At 38.2% G+C, this 18,046-nt stretch overlaps 1 protein-coding gene across 1 annotated transcript; it reads right to left on the bottom strand.

Moving 5' to 3' along the window:
• Nucleotides 1-7,947: 7,947 nt before the first annotated feature.
• LOC133296198 (uncharacterized) lies at nt 7,948-9,565 on the bottom strand. The gene is made up of 4 exons (XM_061495146.1): nt 9,338-9,565; nt 9,076-9,175; nt 8,822-8,959; nt 7,948-8,480 (listed from the first exon to the last, which is right to left on the bottom strand). The coding sequence occupies exons 1-4, from the start codon at nt 9,563-9,565 to the stop codon at nt 7,948-7,950; spliced, it is 999 nt and encodes a 332-aa protein (XP_061351130.1).
• Between the last annotated feature and the right edge of the window lie 8,481 nt (nt 9,566-18,046).

The following is an 18,046-nucleotide window of genomic DNA, read 5'->3' as shown; positions in this document are numbered from 1 at the left end:
CCTAAAGCACACACTCACCCAAAATTATAATTAACATTATTTTCCTAAATTAAATTAAGTCCATCCCAAATGATTATATATATATATATATATATATATATATATATATATATATATCGAGTTCAATGCAAGCTTCTATGTTCCTAACTACAGTTTATATAATTTCCTAAATTAGCGGGATGTTACACTTTCCTTCATTGGATATAGGCTTAACAAGGCTGACTTAGGGTTGTATATGATTACAAGAAATCAGAATTTCCTATCAACCTATGCGCATAACAAGGGTTTACAATGGTGAATAAGCTTGCCATGTGGAGCTTCTAGACCAATAGAGTACAACCTTGTAATTTTTCTAAGATAAGGTGTGAGGATTACTAAGTGATGATGGCTGGACATAATTCCCACTTAGGGCTCTTGGGCGTCGGCCATAGGAATAATTAGGCCCAAGATTTATGTTCAAGGGCTCTCCTATCTTATGAACTAACTCATGCCTTATTATTTTATGTACCCTCCAATTATTAACTAAGGAGTTTTATTCATTGTAATAAAATTAATCACATACGTTTAACTATTACTCGAATTCAGGAAATATACCTACATGTTCCTAATAGCATGCATGCACTAAAATAATTTCCCTACTCGAATTAATTCCACTCTAATTACATGTATAATCCGAGCTCCAGAGATGCTCTCATATTCCTAATAAAAATTATATAACTTCCTAAATTCGCGGGATGTTACACGAAGTCTGCCCATTTTCTTCCAGTGAAGGTGAGCTTCACTACAGAGCAATTGGCCAAGCTTTATGTTCGCGAGATCGTGAGGCTTCACGGGGTGCCCGAGAGTATCATTACTGATAGGGACCCGAAGTTCACATCTCGGTTCTGGGAGGCGCTGCAGGAGGCTTTCGGTACGCAGTTTAGATTGAGTACCGCCTATCAACCTCATACTGACGGACAGACTAAGAGGACCATCCAGACCTTCGAGGACATGTTGAGAGCTTGCACTTTGGAGCAGGTTTCAGCATGAGATAGGTACCTGCCATTGGTAGAATTTTCTTATAACAACAGTTTTCATGCTAGCCTGGGCATGGCACCCTACGAGGTGTTATATGATAGGAGGTGTCGGACTCCTACCTGCTGGTCTGAGGTTGGAGATAAGAAGTTGTTTGGCTTGGACTTTGTCCAAGATACCACCCTGCAGATTCAGATGATCCGTGAGAAACTGAAGCAGGCGCAGAATCGCCAGAAGAGTTACTATGATGTCGAGCATCGTCCACTGGAGTTCAGTGAGGGTGATCATGTGTTTGTGAGACTTTCACCTGTCACCGGTGTTGGTCGGGAACTCGGAGTAAGGAAGCTGAGCCCGCGGTTTATTGGGTCATACCAGATTCTTGGTAGAGTAGGACCTGTTGCCTATCAGCTTGCCTTGCCTCCGAACTTGGCCAACATCCACAACGTGTTTCACGTGTCTCAGCTTCGGAATTATATAGCAGATCCTTCGCATGTGGTGAAACCGGATGATGTGGAAGTTCGGGAGAACTTGAAAACTCCCGTCGGACCACTCAAGATTCTCGACCGTGGCGAGAAGAAGCTAAGGAGCAAGATCATTCCGATGGTCAAAGTGCAGTGGACCGGAAGAACCCCTGAGGAGTGTACTTGGGAGCGGGAGGACGAGCTTCTCGGACAGTACCCCGAGTTTCGGGATAGGTATGTTCCTGATTTCGAGGACAAAATCCTTAAAAAGGTGGGGTGAATGTAAGAACTCGCACCGTTAATTAAGGAAATTAATTAAATAAATAAGAGAATTAGGAAATAATTCCATAATTTACCCTAGTAATTATTATGAGGCTCTAATAATTATATTAAGTGAGTAATAATGCTGAAAGTCGTTTTTCTGACGAAAAGTGCAGATACCCGTTCTGCTACTCGGTATAAATGCGTACCGATGAAGTATCCCAGAATATTATAAAAAGTATGTATATGTAACTAGAATAATATATAGGACTTGTAAAACCAGTTTCAAGTTAAAAGAATGAGAACTGGTGCTAGAACTGATACTGGCTATGGAAAAGCGCGTACCGGAAAGGTGCTGCGAAAAATAAAATAAAAATATGAAAAATCTTAGAAAAATGAGTAGGTTCAGAATCCTAAGTTTGGGATTAAATTGCTGAGCGTAGCTATTAATGCTAATACTGGGTGTTTAAGCATTAAACCGCTATAAATAGGCATGATTGGCCCAAAACCCTAGGCCATACATTCAGAATACGTGACTTGGAGGCTGACCAGTTTCTCCTTACTCTATTCCATGGCTTCGTCACCCATTTTGTGAGCCTTGTGACCCCTTTTCTTCCTTGTCTCTTCACTTTCTCCTTGTAAACACTTGAGTGAGTTCCTTGTGAGGGTGAAGCTCAACTTTTGCTGAGTTGAGGGTTCTGTTTGGGAAGAGTTGAGGGCTGACTTGTTGGGTTGGGTGTTGTGGAGTCTTTGTTCTTGGTTGTGTGGCTCCAAGGAGCCATCTTTGGTGAGAAAGGAACCATTGTTGTATGCCATTTTCGTGCATCTTCTAAGTCAGAACCTTGGGGGTTGTTGGTGAGCTCCAAGAGCACTCCTTTCTCTGTTTTAAAGCTTGGGTAAGTTGTTCAACCTTTTATCATGAGTTTTAATTGTTAAAAGAGCTGTCTTGGCATGTTTAATGAGTTAAACAAGTAACCAACTGTTATTTGAACTTAAAAGAGGTTAAAAATGCATGCTTGGACGTTGGAATGGGTTAAAAACCCAACCTTTGGAAGGATATCTCGCGAAATGCAGAACTGCATTCTGTCGCAAAATATCCGGGTATGCATATCCGGATATTGATATCCGGATATGGGGATCTGAATATCCGGATATTGGCAGAGAGATATCCGGATATACCCCCGACAAATATCCGAATATTCTGGGTTTTCGTGAACAGTGAAGGTACTATTCATACAGAATGATATCTTTGGGTTTGTGGACCCATGATGGGTTATGTTGAACCTCTGTAATTATTAACTAAGTCAAAATCTAATTGATTGAGGGCTTGTGGCTTTGTGAGGAGCCTAAAGACGTAAAACGTAAGAGAAATGCGTTGTCTTTTTGAGTATGCTTATAGAGTATGAATATTGATATTATAATTGGTCTAAACAGATTGTGATCTTGCTGTTTGTAGACTTTGAGATTGTGTGAACTCTTGGCTTGGATAGCTAGCTTGCAAGGTAAGCTTTCGTGTCCTCGGTTTAGCCATTGTTGGTTCCACCATGTCCCATGGGGGTATGGTTATATGCATGATGTTGTTTTCATGATATATTGGTTTGTGAAATGCTATTGACCTGTTATATGCAAGTGCCTTTACGATATGCATGTAGTGTTCCACCTATACAGTAAGCCTGAGTATGTGGTACATACAATAGGGTGAGGTTGTGGGTGTGGTGCAAGTGGTGCTCCTTGTACTAACTGTAGGTAATAGACGTATTCCTGCATTTCTCTGGCCAGTAGAATAGTTGTGACACACATGGCATGAATATCTGTTGCACGACATAGTTTTGGAACTTATTATGTTAAATGTTTTTGAACTTTTATTGCACATGTAAGTGAGCTTGGGGTGGAAGATCCTTGAGGACCCCTTGCCTTACTGAGATTTCTTATTTAGAGATCTCACCCCACGTTTGGGGCCACTTATTTCAGGTTCAGGTAACCAGGGGGTTGATACCTCTAGTGGCAGGAGGCCAGAGCTTAGTTGATTAAGGATATCTGCTTATGCTGCTTATGTTGTTTTGCTGTTATACTTGAATGCTGGATCCTGTTACTGCTTTATGATTTTAGCTTCATTTTTGGATTACCATGTTGAGACTCTGTTGTTATGTTGCTATTTGGTGAGCATGGGGATTGTCCATGCCACGGTGACTTGGTTATGTCTTAGTCTGGATTCCAGATGTAATAATGTATCAGGATATTGTCCGGACTACGTGCGGTAGGTCCGTTACTTCGATACTCGCTTATATCTGTATATTGAGGTATTTCAGTTAGATGTCTAATTGCAATTTACATACAGGCGATGTTTTATGAAAATTGATTAAGTAATCAACTTGGCTAAGATTAATGACGTCATAATTAAAAAGAAAAAGATATTCCGCAATTTTAATTAAGCTTGGCTTAATACGATGACATGTTAACAAACCGGGTATACACGGGGTGTTACAATATGCACTTGGAAAACCATTTTTGGGAGAAAACTTGTAATCTTTACGAAAAGCATTGTAAATGTTGTACATGACTTATGATACATGTATAGTACTTTTGGTTTGTAATTCAAGGCATTTCATCATATATAAGGTATTTCATCATGGACTTTAGAGGACTTATATATTTTTGTATGGTGGTTCAATGGCTAAATTTAGAGATCCATTGATGGAAATTCCATGAGACATTTACGAATATTTAGATATACGTGAACTGCATGAGTGGTCAATTAGGTGGTAAAAAGAATCCTTTGAGGTGTCCAAGTGGTTCAAATCACAATAAAAAGTTGTCATCTCTTATGGTATAGTTCGCTTTAGCATGTTGCGAAGGCGCATAAGGGAGCCCTCTCCCTTGTTGTGTAGCATACTGAATGACGTTATTAGTGCGCTGCTGACATGCGCTGTCGAACCCACGCAAATTACCGAGCTTTAGGTTTGTAGTGATAGGGCAACTCGGATCGTCTCCCAAAGAATCTGCTAGAAATTTAAAACGCTCTGTAAAACAAAATATAAAAAGGAAGGGGTGATTTTGTTGATTTGAAATTTAAATAAATACAGAACTAAAATTGGGATTTAAAAATCAGAATTAAAACCAATTAACCTAAGGAATTAGGATTCATTAATTTATTTCGTCATTGGATAAAAATAAAATTATCAATTTGTGATTAACCCCAATTGAATTCGGAATCCTCAAATTCAATGGGAAATCCACTCTAGACTATTGCCTAGCGTTTGGCTGAATACAATATTTTAACTATGCAATCGCAGTAGTTTCAACCTATTCAACTTACGTTCATCGGGTTAATTAATCTAACCATTAAATCTAATGATCAATTTTTCCTTAAAGAATGCAATCGCATTATTCAGTTTGAATACCTACAATCGAATGATATTCAACTTGAATTGGGAAAAAATAAAATCGATTAAACAGTTGAAACATATCCTCTGGAATAAATTAACAAACATTCAATCCTTAGATTGATTAAAGGTGTTTAGCCTAGCATAGTAAGGTTAAACATCATTCAAAATAAAATAAAAAAGTAGAAGAAGATGAAAAGAAAAGAGTGCAGAATTTCGAATCTCAAAGAAAACTTCAAACAATCGTTTTAATCCAAAAATCTGATTGCCGAAGGGTTTCCTAAAGTTTCCCTTAAATAAACCACATTCAGAACGGGTTAATGTTCCACCACTTCGGCCCATACATAAAATAAAAACTTAATAAAATAAAATAAAACATTAAAACATGATCTTGGGCCCTAACCACATTGGGTTCTAATTTAATTTACATGTCAAAACGTCAAAATAAAATTCCAGCAAAAACATGTAATCTTGGGCTCAGGTTTCGACCATCTTCCCGTTCGAATTTGGCTTCAGTAGTAGAAATAATGATTGTAGCCCTTTCTGTTAGATGCAAAACACAACAAGAACAGAGTCAATCGAACATCTCTAATGTGAGATATGGCCAAAATACAAAAGTAGTGTAAATTTGAAAAATTCTAACGAAAATCAATTAAACACAATTAAAATCTAGAATTATGATTTGACCCAAAAGACCTTTATTTAACTCAAATAAATCCTGAAAATACTAAGCAAAAGTAATAAATAAGTGTAACAAAATATGTGTTATCAAATTCCCCGACACTTATCTTTTTGCACTCCTGGGCAAAAACTAAAACAGAAAGCAAAGACTAAGACCAACCAATCATTTCTAACAATTACCAAGCATACAGAAAATAAACAAAGATCACAAGTCTTCCACAGATAAACCAATCAGGACAGAAATTCCCTAATCTTAAATCACAAGACTTGCTAATTTCAACTACACATGCCAATTACAGAAAATGGTTCCTTACAGGATGCTATCAATATTTCTCTCTCAAGTGTATCAGGTAATCAGTGTATCACTCAAATCTACTCAAGAAAATCATTCTACCATATGTTTTCTCAAGTTCTACTTCTCCATTGCTACTAACACATGCATGCATAAATCAAGATGGCTTTATGCAGGATTGTAATGAGGTTGAGGTGGAGGTATGGATGAAATATGGAAAAGAAGGTTAAACACCCCAGAAATCTACAAGAGCAAAAGTTAAGAACTACACTAAGAAAATAAAACAAAGATAATGGAAAGATAGAAATAAACACTTTTTTTTGTTTTTGTTATTTTTTTTTGCTTTTTCTCGAATTTTTTTTTGTTTTTTCTCTATATTTTTTGTCAATATAGTCAAAACACATAGCAGATGGTCACCCCCTACACTTAAACTTTTGCATGTCTCAGGCAAACCCCCACACTTAAACACAACATCACAGTGAAACTAATGCTCAGTAGATCTCCAGGGTGTGGAATTAATTGGTTTTTTCACTTAGGCTTGTAATGTGGCTTAAGAAACAAATGATATAAAGACTCAAAGGGGATCACCATAGGATAATATTGTAGGGATGGCTATTTGGCTAAAGTGGGTAAAAATAAAATAAAATGAATGCCTCAATCATATTCATGCATGTAAATGAAAAAATGTAGTTTCAAAAAGAACATGAGCAAGTTCTAGAGAACAAAGATCAAGTGAAGAAACACACAAGAAAGAAAAAGAATGGCCAGAAGATGTATGCCATGTATACATGCTCAAAACCTCACAAGGTTTAACCAAATAATGTAATCAGCAACACAACATCAATCAACAAGTATTGCAATTTAAGAATCGAGATCAGAGGCCAACAGCTTATGCTATCAAACACTGTGATCTAAGTCTACTCCATGTACCAGTCAATAATTACCAGAAAGAAAAGGAAAATCTACATATTAAAATCAAAAACTAAAAGAAAGAAAAGAAAAGAAAATTCAAATAACATAAAGAAAAGAAAAAAGGGGAGAGAACTCCCTGAACTCCCTAAGGAGAATAAACAGCATCAAGCAGCCTAATTTCTGCTTCCACCTCTGTATCCTCAGGCTGATGTGGTTGATAAACCCTTGGTTTACCATGTTTTTATGCTAAATTCTACAAGAATTATATGGTAGATTGCATGGATTTAAATTGAGTTTACCATTTTGAAGGTAAATCCACAAGATTTGGTGCTAAGAAGTGATAAAGAAATCCTAACAAAGATTTGAAGCCCAATCTGCAGGATCTTAAATAAAAACATAAACAAATCAAGATTTGATTAGGAATTGATAGAGATTCATGTTGAGATTTGATGAAGAATTAAAAGATATGGCTTCAAATGTTATAAATAGGGAGCTTGGGGTCAATGGAACCAACCAATTCACAGACACACCAAGGAATTACACAGAGACCTGAAGGAGGAATCCTGTTGCGGAGCATTGGAGCACAGAGGAACCAAGTCAACATCACAACAATGGAGGTTAGGGTTCTCTTTTCTTTCTTATTGCTTTTCAATTCAGTATGCTAGGTTAAGCTTTTATGTAGTTAGGGTAGATTAAACCCAATTGAATCCTTATGTTTATTAATTAAATTGTCTCTGAATTCTTCTCTTTTTATATTTGAATAAATTTATCTATCTTTAATGTTTTCTATGAGTTTGCTCTTTATAGATTGATTTAGGGGAAATGTATGACAATAGGGATGTTGGTGCATGAACCCTGATTTAATAAATTTATCACAATCCTTGTGATCTAGGGATAGACATAGGGCATTGCTTCACAACCCAATATGCTTGATGCTCCAACTCTACCGGAAGATGACATGCTTTTCCACAAACAAGTCGGTAAGGGGACATCCCAATTGGAGTATTGTAGGCAATCTTGTACGCCCACAAAGCATCTTCAAGTCTCTTGCTCCAATCCTTCCCACTAGAATTAACTGTTTCTGAAAGATTGGCTTGACTTCTCTGTTTGAAACTTCAGCTTGGCCATTGGTCTGTGGATGGTATGCAGTGGCTACTTTATGAATTACACCATATTTCTTCATTAATCCAAACATGCTTCGGTTGCAGAAGTGAGAACCTTGATCACTAATAATAGCTCTAGGAATGTCAAACCTGCAGAAAATGTTAGATCTGACAAAATCTACATCAACAACAGAGTCATCAGTCCTGGTGGCTTTTGCCTCAACCCATTTAGATACATAATCAACAGCTATGAGAATGTATGTAAATCCAAAAGAAACAGGAAAGGGACCCATAAAGTCAATACCCCAAACATCAAAAATCTCACATAAGAGTATAGGGTGCCGGGGCATTTCATGCCTACGGGAAATACTACCTGCTTTCTGACAATTATTGCAAGACTTACAGAACTCATATGCATCACGAAACAGAGAAGGCCAAAACAAACCAGAATCTAAGACTTTCCTAGCAGTTCTTTGTGGTCCAAAGTGACCACCACAGGTAGATGCATGAGAAAATTCAAAATAGATTGGAATTAAATATCAGGCACACATCTCCTAACTAGTTAATCACTACAAAATCTCCACAAATAAGGATCATCCTACACATAATACTTAGACTCACATTTAAACTTTAGCATATGAGCCTTAGTGGAATCAGCAGGCAAGACACCAGCAACCAAGTAATTAACCATATCAGCAAACCAAGAAAACTTACCTTGCAGCTGTAAAAGATGCTCATCAAGAAATTCATCATGAATAGGGAGAGGATCAGGTGAAAGAGAAGTGATGTGGCTCAGGTGATTAGCTACCTGGTTTTTTGCTCCACTTCTAACCTTGATTTCAATGTCAAACTCTTGGAGCAGCAACATCAATCAGAAGATCCATATACACTAAAATCATCCATAAATACCTCCATACAGTCCTCAAAAAACTCTGAAAAGATGCTTACCATGCAACGTTGGAAAGTACCTAGTGCGTTGCAAAGGCTAAAGGGCATCCTCTCATATGCATATGTGCCAAAGGGACATGTGAAGGTAGTCTTCTCCTGATCCTCAGGTGCAATATGAATCTTTAAGTAACCAGAATATCCGTCCAAGAAACATTAATGAGATTTACCGGCTAACCGCTCAAGCATCTGACCAATAAATGGAAAAGGGTAGTGATCCTTGCGACTTGCTTAATTTAGACTACGGTAATCTATGCAGACTCTCCAACTGTTCTGAGCTCTTACCGGAACCAGTTCATTTTTCTGGTTCACCACTACAGTCACTCCAGACTTCTTGGGAACCACTTGAACCGGGTTGACCCACTGGCTATCTGAAATGGGATAAATGATGCCAACCTGTAAAAGCTTAGTGACTTCCTTCTTCACCACTTCTAGGATAAGCGGGTTCAGGCGCCTCTGTGGTTGCCTCACTGGTTTAGCACTTTCTTCAAGCAAAATGTGGTGCATGCACATGGAATGGCTGATTCCCACAATATATGCTAAAGTCCATCCAATTTCCTTTTTATTTTCTTTCAGCAATGTCAGAACCTTTTCCTCCTATTCAGGTAGAAGGTTCTTGGCCACTATCACATGTAACTGCTCATTTTCCTCCAGATATGCATACTTCAAATGGTCTGGCAGAACCTTTAGTTCCAACTTAGGTGGCTGCTTAGTGGATGGAAGAAGTCTAGTGGGTGCAAGTTCTGTAGAAAACATATTAACAGCTATGCCTGCAACCAAATCCTCATAAACATAATCATGATCATCAATAATATCAACAGGAAATTCAGAATTCAACATCAATGCAGAACCACTATGCAAAACAGAATCAAAGTCAAGCTCATCATCATGATCAGAGTTAGAAATAGAACCCAAATCATCATTCAATGCATCATTAAAATCAGAACAGCACAAGGCTAGCTCAGCACACATTGCAATAAAGAATAACCTTCGTGTGTGACCCATTAGGCCCAATTAGTTACTGACATAAATAAACTTGGACCAGTTAAACTCCTTTAAAAGGCCCAATCCATTTAATGACTACATGATACACTAACAATGCTCTGTAGCCCCAGAACTAATTGAGTTGATCAAGTGATCTACCTTTCTGATTTGGATACCGTGCCAGCATTATCCCTCACATCGTCATTCATATTTAGTCGAGAGCAAGGATAGAGTATCATCTCTCTTTATTGACTAAATATAATATTTCACGGGAACTAAGAATCTTCTTCTATTGACTCTAAGACAGATCATAACTCTTCATGATCTCTTACTATGCATAGATTCTCGAGTCAACTAGAAGTCATCCAAGCCCTACTGGTCTGTGTGAACGACTAATCCCTTATAGGGGATTGTGAGTCCTTTCGGCATGTCCATCTATACTCATGTATTCAAGTTATACCTAAGAGTACACTGTTCTCCCCGTTTTTAGGCGGATAGAGTTGTAGAGTCAAAGTATGACTCAAGGACATAGTATTCGATGACATCTTTAAGTCTAGGACGATTCGCACTATCAAACGATGAGAGACTTTACAAATCCAATGATACTCTCCATAATGAATCCTTGTGGAGTCTCTCGGCGGGTCAGTTCAGTGCTATCTGTTCCCCAACAGATCCACCTACGACATCAGCTAAGGCATCACCATGCCTCCATTCCATGAGGGCCCTACTTTGTATCTCTATACAAGTAGACGATGTCGTACTAGTCTTATTGAGATCACCAATACCCTTTCTTGGTGATTTAAGACCAGGAACAGATTTTAGGTAATAGACATTCAGTGTCCTCGAGTTCTCATGATCATGATCCCTATCGTAGATCCCCGAGTGAACACCTGTTCTATTCCTAGGGTCTTTATCTTTAAACGCATATTAACAATAAAGTATTGGCGAGACATAAAGTTTGCTCAAATTTATTAATCATGAAATACTAAATAGAAAAAAGTGTTCATCTGATAAAACAGATTGTCTCTAGGACACCTTATACTAACAATCTCCCACTTGGCCTAGTGTCAATCAGGTCGACGTGTCAAACCTAAAGACTCATAATGACTATCATGTTTTCTCTGAGAGAGACTCTTCGTTAGAGAATCAGCCAAATTATCAATAGTGAGGACGTAGTCCATCTTTATCTCCAATCTTTCAATAATCTCTCGGATGAGCTGATACTTGCGGAGCACATGCTTGGACCTTTGATGAGACCGGGGTTCCTTGCCCTGGGCTATTGCACCAGTGTTGTCACAATACAAAGGTATTGGATCAACAATGCTCGGAACCACTCCAAGTTCTGCAATGAACTTCTTGATACAGACTGCCCCCTTAGCCGCTTCTGAAGCCGCTTCTGAAGCCGCTATGTATTCTGCCTCAGCAGTAGAGTCTGTCGTGGTCTCTTGCTTGGAACTCTTCCAAGAAACTGCTCCACCTTTTAAGGTGTAGATAAAGCCTGACTGAGATTTACAGTTCTCTTTATCACTCTAGAAGCTAGCATCAGTGAACCCCTTTACTTTCAGCCTATTACTGCCACCATAAACTAGAAACAAATCCTTAGTCCTTCTCAATTACTTAAGGATTGTCTTAACGGCTGTCCAGTGACTTTATCCAGGGTCAGACTAGTATCGGTTCATAATGCTTAAAGTATAAGAGACGTCTGGTCTAGTAGATAACTTGGCGTACATGATGGATCCAATTGCTAATGCATATAGAATCATCTCCATGTGTTCCCTTTCGGCAGGTGTCTTAGGACACATAGCCTTAGAGAGACGAATGCCATGACCGACAAGAAGAATACCTTTTTTCGACCCATCAATGTTAAACCTCTTTAGCATATTGTCTATGTACGTGGATTGGGATAATCCCAGCAATCTCTTGGATCTATCTCTACAGATTTTAATACCTAGTATATAAGTTGCCTCTCCCATATTCTTCATGGTGAAGTTCTCAGACAACCAAACCTTTATGGACTGTAACATGGGAATGTCATTTCCAATGAGCAATATGTCATCCACATATAGCACAAGGAAAACAACAGCACTCCCACTAACCTTCTTGTAGTCACATGGTTCATCCTCATTTTGATAAAACCGTTATCCTTAAAGACTTCGTCAAAACGAAGATTCCAACTCCTTGAAGCTTGCTTAAGCCCATATATTGACTTTTGATGTTTGCATACCATATGCTCTTGGCTCTTGGATTCAAAACCTTCAGGTCGTGGCATATACACTTCCTCCTTCAAGAACCCATTCAAGAAGGCGATTTTGACATCAATTTGCCAAACTTCATAATCATAATATGCGGCTATCGCTGGCATGATCCTAATAGATTTGATCATGGCAACAGGGGAGAAGGTTTCCTCAAAGTCAATTCCTTGTCTTTGACGGTAACCCTTCGCAACCAACCTAGCTTTATAGGTTTGGATGTTGCCATCAGCATTAGTCTTCCTCTTGAAAATCCACTTGCACCCAATAGGAACTATTCCCTCAGGTGGTGGAACCAAGGTCCATACATTGTTCTGATGCATCGAATCTATTTCGAATTCCATGGCTTCTTGCCATTTTGAGGAGTCATCATCCTTGACTGCCTCATTGTAGGAAGGAGGCTCGTCATCCTCAACAGTCTACTAATTCTCAATCACAAAACCGTACCTCTCAGGTGGATGACTAACCCTAGTGCTTTTACGGGGCTGGGGGTCTACTGCCTCTAGTTGAGGCATCGCCTGATGAACAGACTCGGGTTCCCCTATTTGTTCTTGTAGGTCTTGAATTTCTTCAAGTTCTACCTTACTCCTGAAAGTAAAAAGAGGGCCTTGAAGGCCGTAGCATGTGAGAGGGGAAAAATAAAATTTTTCCGCAAGCGGAATACACATGCATATCAAGATACATACTTTAAGACGTATGTCATACCTTGTTCGTGAAAAACTCAAGACGATCAAAGGTAGGTCTGAAGGGTTCAGACCCTCTAACGTTGATCCACACCACCTGCGTCTAGATACAGGAACTCTTTCCAGTAAAGCCGCCAATTGATCACCACAAAGAGGCTTGCTATTCGCTCAATGTGTGATGAGAGGAGGCTATGTAAAAGTGTTTGGAAGAGTGAAGTTTTCTGAGAGAAAAACTCACAAAAGTGGCGTAGGAAATTAGGAGAGAATGGCTTGGTTGGTTTTCTAAAAACCCTAGAAGGAACATATATTCCCAAGGGTCCTGGCGAATTCTTAATTGGAATTCGAGTATATCTTTTAATTTTATTAATTATTTCGTTTATCCCATTCTGTATCCCATTATGATATTTTACATCATTGAATGGTCCTGTTTGAAAACAATTCGATGATGACAAAATTATCAAATAGCGGCATTCCATATTTCTATTGAACAACATACGAATTGTAACATCCCACAAAATTAGGATAAATACAAGGTACGATGAGAAATGTGGTTGCATGATTGGAATTCGAATTATATGTTAATATATGTGTTGTTAGTGGATTATATAGCTATTCTTTCCTAGAGTGGAATTAATTTAAGAAGGGAATTAATTGATTCGTCATGATAAGAGAGGAATTATTTCTAGGCATGTGAAACTTTAATTAAAAGACTTGGGAGTTTATATTTTATTGGTAAGTACATAAATTAGCAACATTTTGGGCTTGTACATTTTTGACTCCCAATCCTTGGTTGGCCGAAGCCTTAGAGCTTTTAGAAGTGCCTTGATTCAGCCCAATATTGTATACACCTTTATCTCATCCTAAGAACCTTACCTTGGCAACCATTGATTGGATAGTAATCACCACATGGCAAGAGCCCCATCCTTGTTTTCTCTCTCTGCATGTGCGCTTAGGATGGGTAGGAAATTCGAGGTTTTTCTTGCTACCTTATCCAAAACCGAATCAGCCTATGCATGTGTAGTATGTGTCACACAAATCTCCTCTATCCTCTTGCATGCGCGACACCTAAGCTAAGGAAATACATGAACCTTTCTTGATATGTCACGGCTCAAAAGGTTGCTCTTGAACAAGAAATCAAATTCTCCACACACTCCATTCTATCCCATCTTCCCTCTATACATGTCCTCCACCCTACACACAAAGGGGGACATTTGGACATTTAATTCCTTGCTCCATGATTCGGTCAGGCTTCAAGCTGTTTAGCTTGCATGTTCTCTTCATTCTCTCCTCCAATCCGTGAAGCTACATAGGGAGACACCCAAACTTCTAAAATCTTGTTCTCATTCTCTTTTCCTGCTCGACCGCGTGACAACAAGCAGGGAGATGCGGACCATAAGTTTCCATTCCTTACTCTCATTCACCGTTCAACCGTAGATCAACCTTAGAGAGGTAAGGTATTTTCGTGATACTCATTGGCCATTCTTGCTCTATTCGTTTTGATGGAGGTCCCCTGCATGCAGATGGAAATTGAACCCTCTCCATTACTCTCTGCCCCTTTATGTTCGGCCGAGAACCTCACTCAAGGAGGTGATGGATTCTATTTATCCTTGACAAAGCTACTTGAACTGGTTGCTGGTAGAAGGTCCCTTGCATGCGTCTGATTCAGAACTGAATTAGCTCTTCCTTGCACACGGCATGCAGCTTAAAATTTCGAACCTTGAAGAGTGGAGAGGGACCTGCTGTTCCGTGATTGGGTGGCTGGTGTTGTGTGCTTCTTGAAGGTAAAAAAATCAAACTTAAACTCCTACCTCACCTCAGTGGGTCGGTTAGTAATTTTATGCTAAGGGGATAGCTTGATTTTAGGATTCCTTCTCCCTTGCTCCCTATTCGGCTATCAATTGCATGTTGGAGGGCATTTTATTCGGGCAAATTATTTCCCTTGGATTCTGCTCATTTAGAACAGCTCTAGGATGCAACTGGAGTAAGCCTTAAACTGAATGTTGTGAACAACCATTTATTAAGCATAAGAGAACTAAAACTGATTCATTTATGAACGTGGAAATGGCTCTTATTTTTCTGTGTTGGACTGTCCTTTGAGTTAGGAAATTTTAAGCACCTAAAGTCTGGTCAAAAAGAAAACCAAATCGGTTGAGTACATCACCTTGGAATTTTGCGGGTTACTTGTAACTTAAGTAGCATAAATAATTTCGGGCAGAAAACTTATAGCTTGGGAAGCATGGTGAATCGATTAAGAAAATTAAGAAGGGGTATTAGAAACCTGTTTTGGGAAGCTAGCTTGCTTTCAAATTCTATTCCTCGTTTCTGCCATATTGGACTACCATGGAATTAGGTAAATTAATAGTGTTGTGCATGTGTTAAATTTATATATCCAGAATGCTTGAATACCCTTTTAGCGCACCCTTTGGATCAAGAGAGTGGGGTAATGTAAATAAATATAACCAGTATTCTTTTAATTATAAAAAACCGATTCTATATATGTTGAAATTATTCATTGTTACTCATTGATAAATTAAATGTAAAAGAAGAAAGTTGTTAAGGTAAAGAGGTTTGGTAAAACCGAATTGGTGCATGAACCCTTAAAGCTTGGGAAACTCTCTGGTAAATTATAAAGTATAGTTTAGAACATATTCTGATTGGATTGCACTTGTATATATATATAGGTGTGCATATTTCGTGAGACTTTGGATCATTTTAGCTGCTGCCTGGTAAAGTAATGGTGACGTGTGAGGTATGTGTAGGCGGTATTACCTAATGTGACTATTGGCTAGTGTATGGAATTGTGATGTGTTGCTCACATTTGTTCTATGTATGTTATGATGATGATGAGCCAATGGTAAGAATATGAAAGGATGATATGATATATGCATGCATTTCACATCATAATACATTTTTCTGTTGGGTGCGATTGCATAACATGGCATGTATACTTGATTCATGACATCTTGAATATATATATATATTTGTATTGAGGACATGTGACTGAGCATGCATCATATAGGCATGCCTGGTACCAGGAGAGGGGACACTTGGCTTCAGTCCGCATAGGTTCCACAGTGGGATTCACCTTCATGGGAGCCATTAGGAATACCCACTGTGATGCTACGCGCACGACGGTGCTATGAGCGTAAAGGAAAAAGGGCGTTATATACGCGTTATGATATATGATGAAAAAGATTAAATGTTTGAAGTGACTATTTATGATTTTGTGCCTAGTTAATATTGTTGCATTATGGTTTTGTTGCCACACTACTGGGATTTTCTCTCACCCCTTTGGGGCTGCTATTTTTACAAAATGGCAGGAGGACGTAAAAGCTTTTGAGGACTTGGATATTTGCTGTTGGCTTCTACTGTTTTGGGCATGCTGCTATTGATGTGATATTTTATGGATGACTGTATGAAATTGAGAAGCTTTTATTACTGTGAACTATGATTTTATTATTGCATTACGATTTTATGACCAGCAAGTATTTTGGAAACAGATGTTGAAACGTTTGCGAAAAGGATTCTGACATGTTATTTAAATGCTGAGTTTTGAAAAGTCTTTGCGAGCACTTTGTAAGTTGTCGTACTGGGGCTACGGACCTCCGATTTTCTTATAATTTATATGCACGGGTAGCCCCAGGTGTCTAGTTTCATTATATATAAACCTTGCAAAGAAATTCTGAAAGATCGACTTATTATGAATGTTACCAGCCAGGACATTTGTGATATTTCCACTATTTTCTCTCTTATTTTGCGAGTTATGTTTCGAGGGGCAAACAAACTCCAAATCACTATTATTTTATAGTAACGTGAAGCCCCAGATGTCTAGTTTCCATATTACAAAGAATATATTTTTGAATCGCTGAAATGGATTTTATACGAATTTTTAAAGACAGCAAGGTCTATCAGGAAATTTATATTTTTAATAAGTTTAAGAAATTTTGTGTACTCTGATTTTTGTAATTAACCAGATCCCCGCTTTAGTTATAATTGGCAATGTAAAAGCGATTTTTTTTTTCAGTCTCTAAAATACTATTAAAGAACTCTAATTCCGCTTAGCAAACAACTCTCTTGGAGGCCTACAAGAGAGGGTGTTACACTAATTGGTATCAGAGCAGTTTTGATTCAAGGTGTCTGTATTTGATGAAATGTTTGCTACTTGTGCCTGGTTGTTTGATGATTGCTGTTTGAGTATGTTGGATGTTGGTATAGTTTCGCTGAATTATTGCCATTTGGATATAACTGTGAATTGGTTACTTTGCTTGCTTTGCTGTATGTTAAAATTACACTGTTCCGCTGCTGTTGTTGGAATATGATTATTGGAAGGTTGCAAGCTATTTTAGATTATGTTCTATGCGTGATGGTACTTGGGGTGTTCGGTGTTTAGCATGATTATGCACTCTTCAATGCTAGGGGTGAGCCTGATCAACTCACTGCCACGCATGAGAGAATGCACAATCATGGTGGCCTCGACCACACTGGTGCTTGAAATGCTATGTGTGAAATATTAAAGTACTACTCACATTATGAGTTGATTATAGATTTGATTTCTATGGATTGTAAGGAAGATTTTAGTATATATATGTGCTTGATGTGAAGATTTTGTGATGATAACCTTTAAAATTTAAATAATGATTGCTGATACATGTTTGTTTTATTCTGATTCATGACATGTTCTTGTGCGTTGGGATTGTATTATATTACTGGATAGTAGAAACAGTTGTTCTTTTCATTAATTCCGTCAGATTCCATAATTGAGTAATGTAGCAGTGATATAACCTTGAAAATAGATGTAGTTAACTAGCATTAGGAAGACTCGTTGTTTGACCTTAAAACTGTACGAAGACAGATTTACGTAGGGACATATCACTTATCTAAGTAGGTTCAGTTAATACCCTTAGAAGGTAGAATTGGAATTAATTAAGGCTCGAACATGTGGTCCCTAAGCCCTTACAAATCTTCTAATGGTGAATTGACACTAGACATCATTCTTGAGAAAGAAATTGTTAAACAAAGTGAGTGATATCTGTCATTTTAATTTCTACATGTAGGATTATTGTGTATGGTTTTGATTA

This window comes from Gastrolobium bilobum, unplaced genomic scaffold (assembly GCF_033153095.1).
Source record: "Gastrolobium bilobum isolate Gb01-03AN ecotype WA unplaced genomic scaffold, APGP_CSIRO_Gbil_v1 utg7786, whole genome shotgun sequence".
Classification (NCBI taxonomy): Eukaryota; Viridiplantae; Streptophyta; class Magnoliopsida; order Fabales; family Fabaceae; genus Gastrolobium; species Gastrolobium bilobum.
The sequence above is the reverse complement of the archived record's forward strand: the minus strand, read 5'-3'. Positions and strand labels throughout refer to the sequence as shown.

Coding starts and splice junctions, on each gene's coding strand:
- LOC133296198 (XM_061495146.1), bottom strand. CDS start 9,565: ATGTGCATGCACCACATTTTGCTTGAAGAAAGTGCTAAACCAGTGAGG. Junction 9,176..9,337: donor AGAAAAATGAACTGGTTCCG/GTAAGAGCTCAG, acceptor GGTTACTTAAAG/ATTCATATTGCACCTGAGGA. Junction 8,481..8,821: donor GCATCTTTTACAGCTGCAAG/GTAAGTTTTCTT, acceptor GTCAGAAAGCAG/GTAGTATTTCCCGTAGGCAT.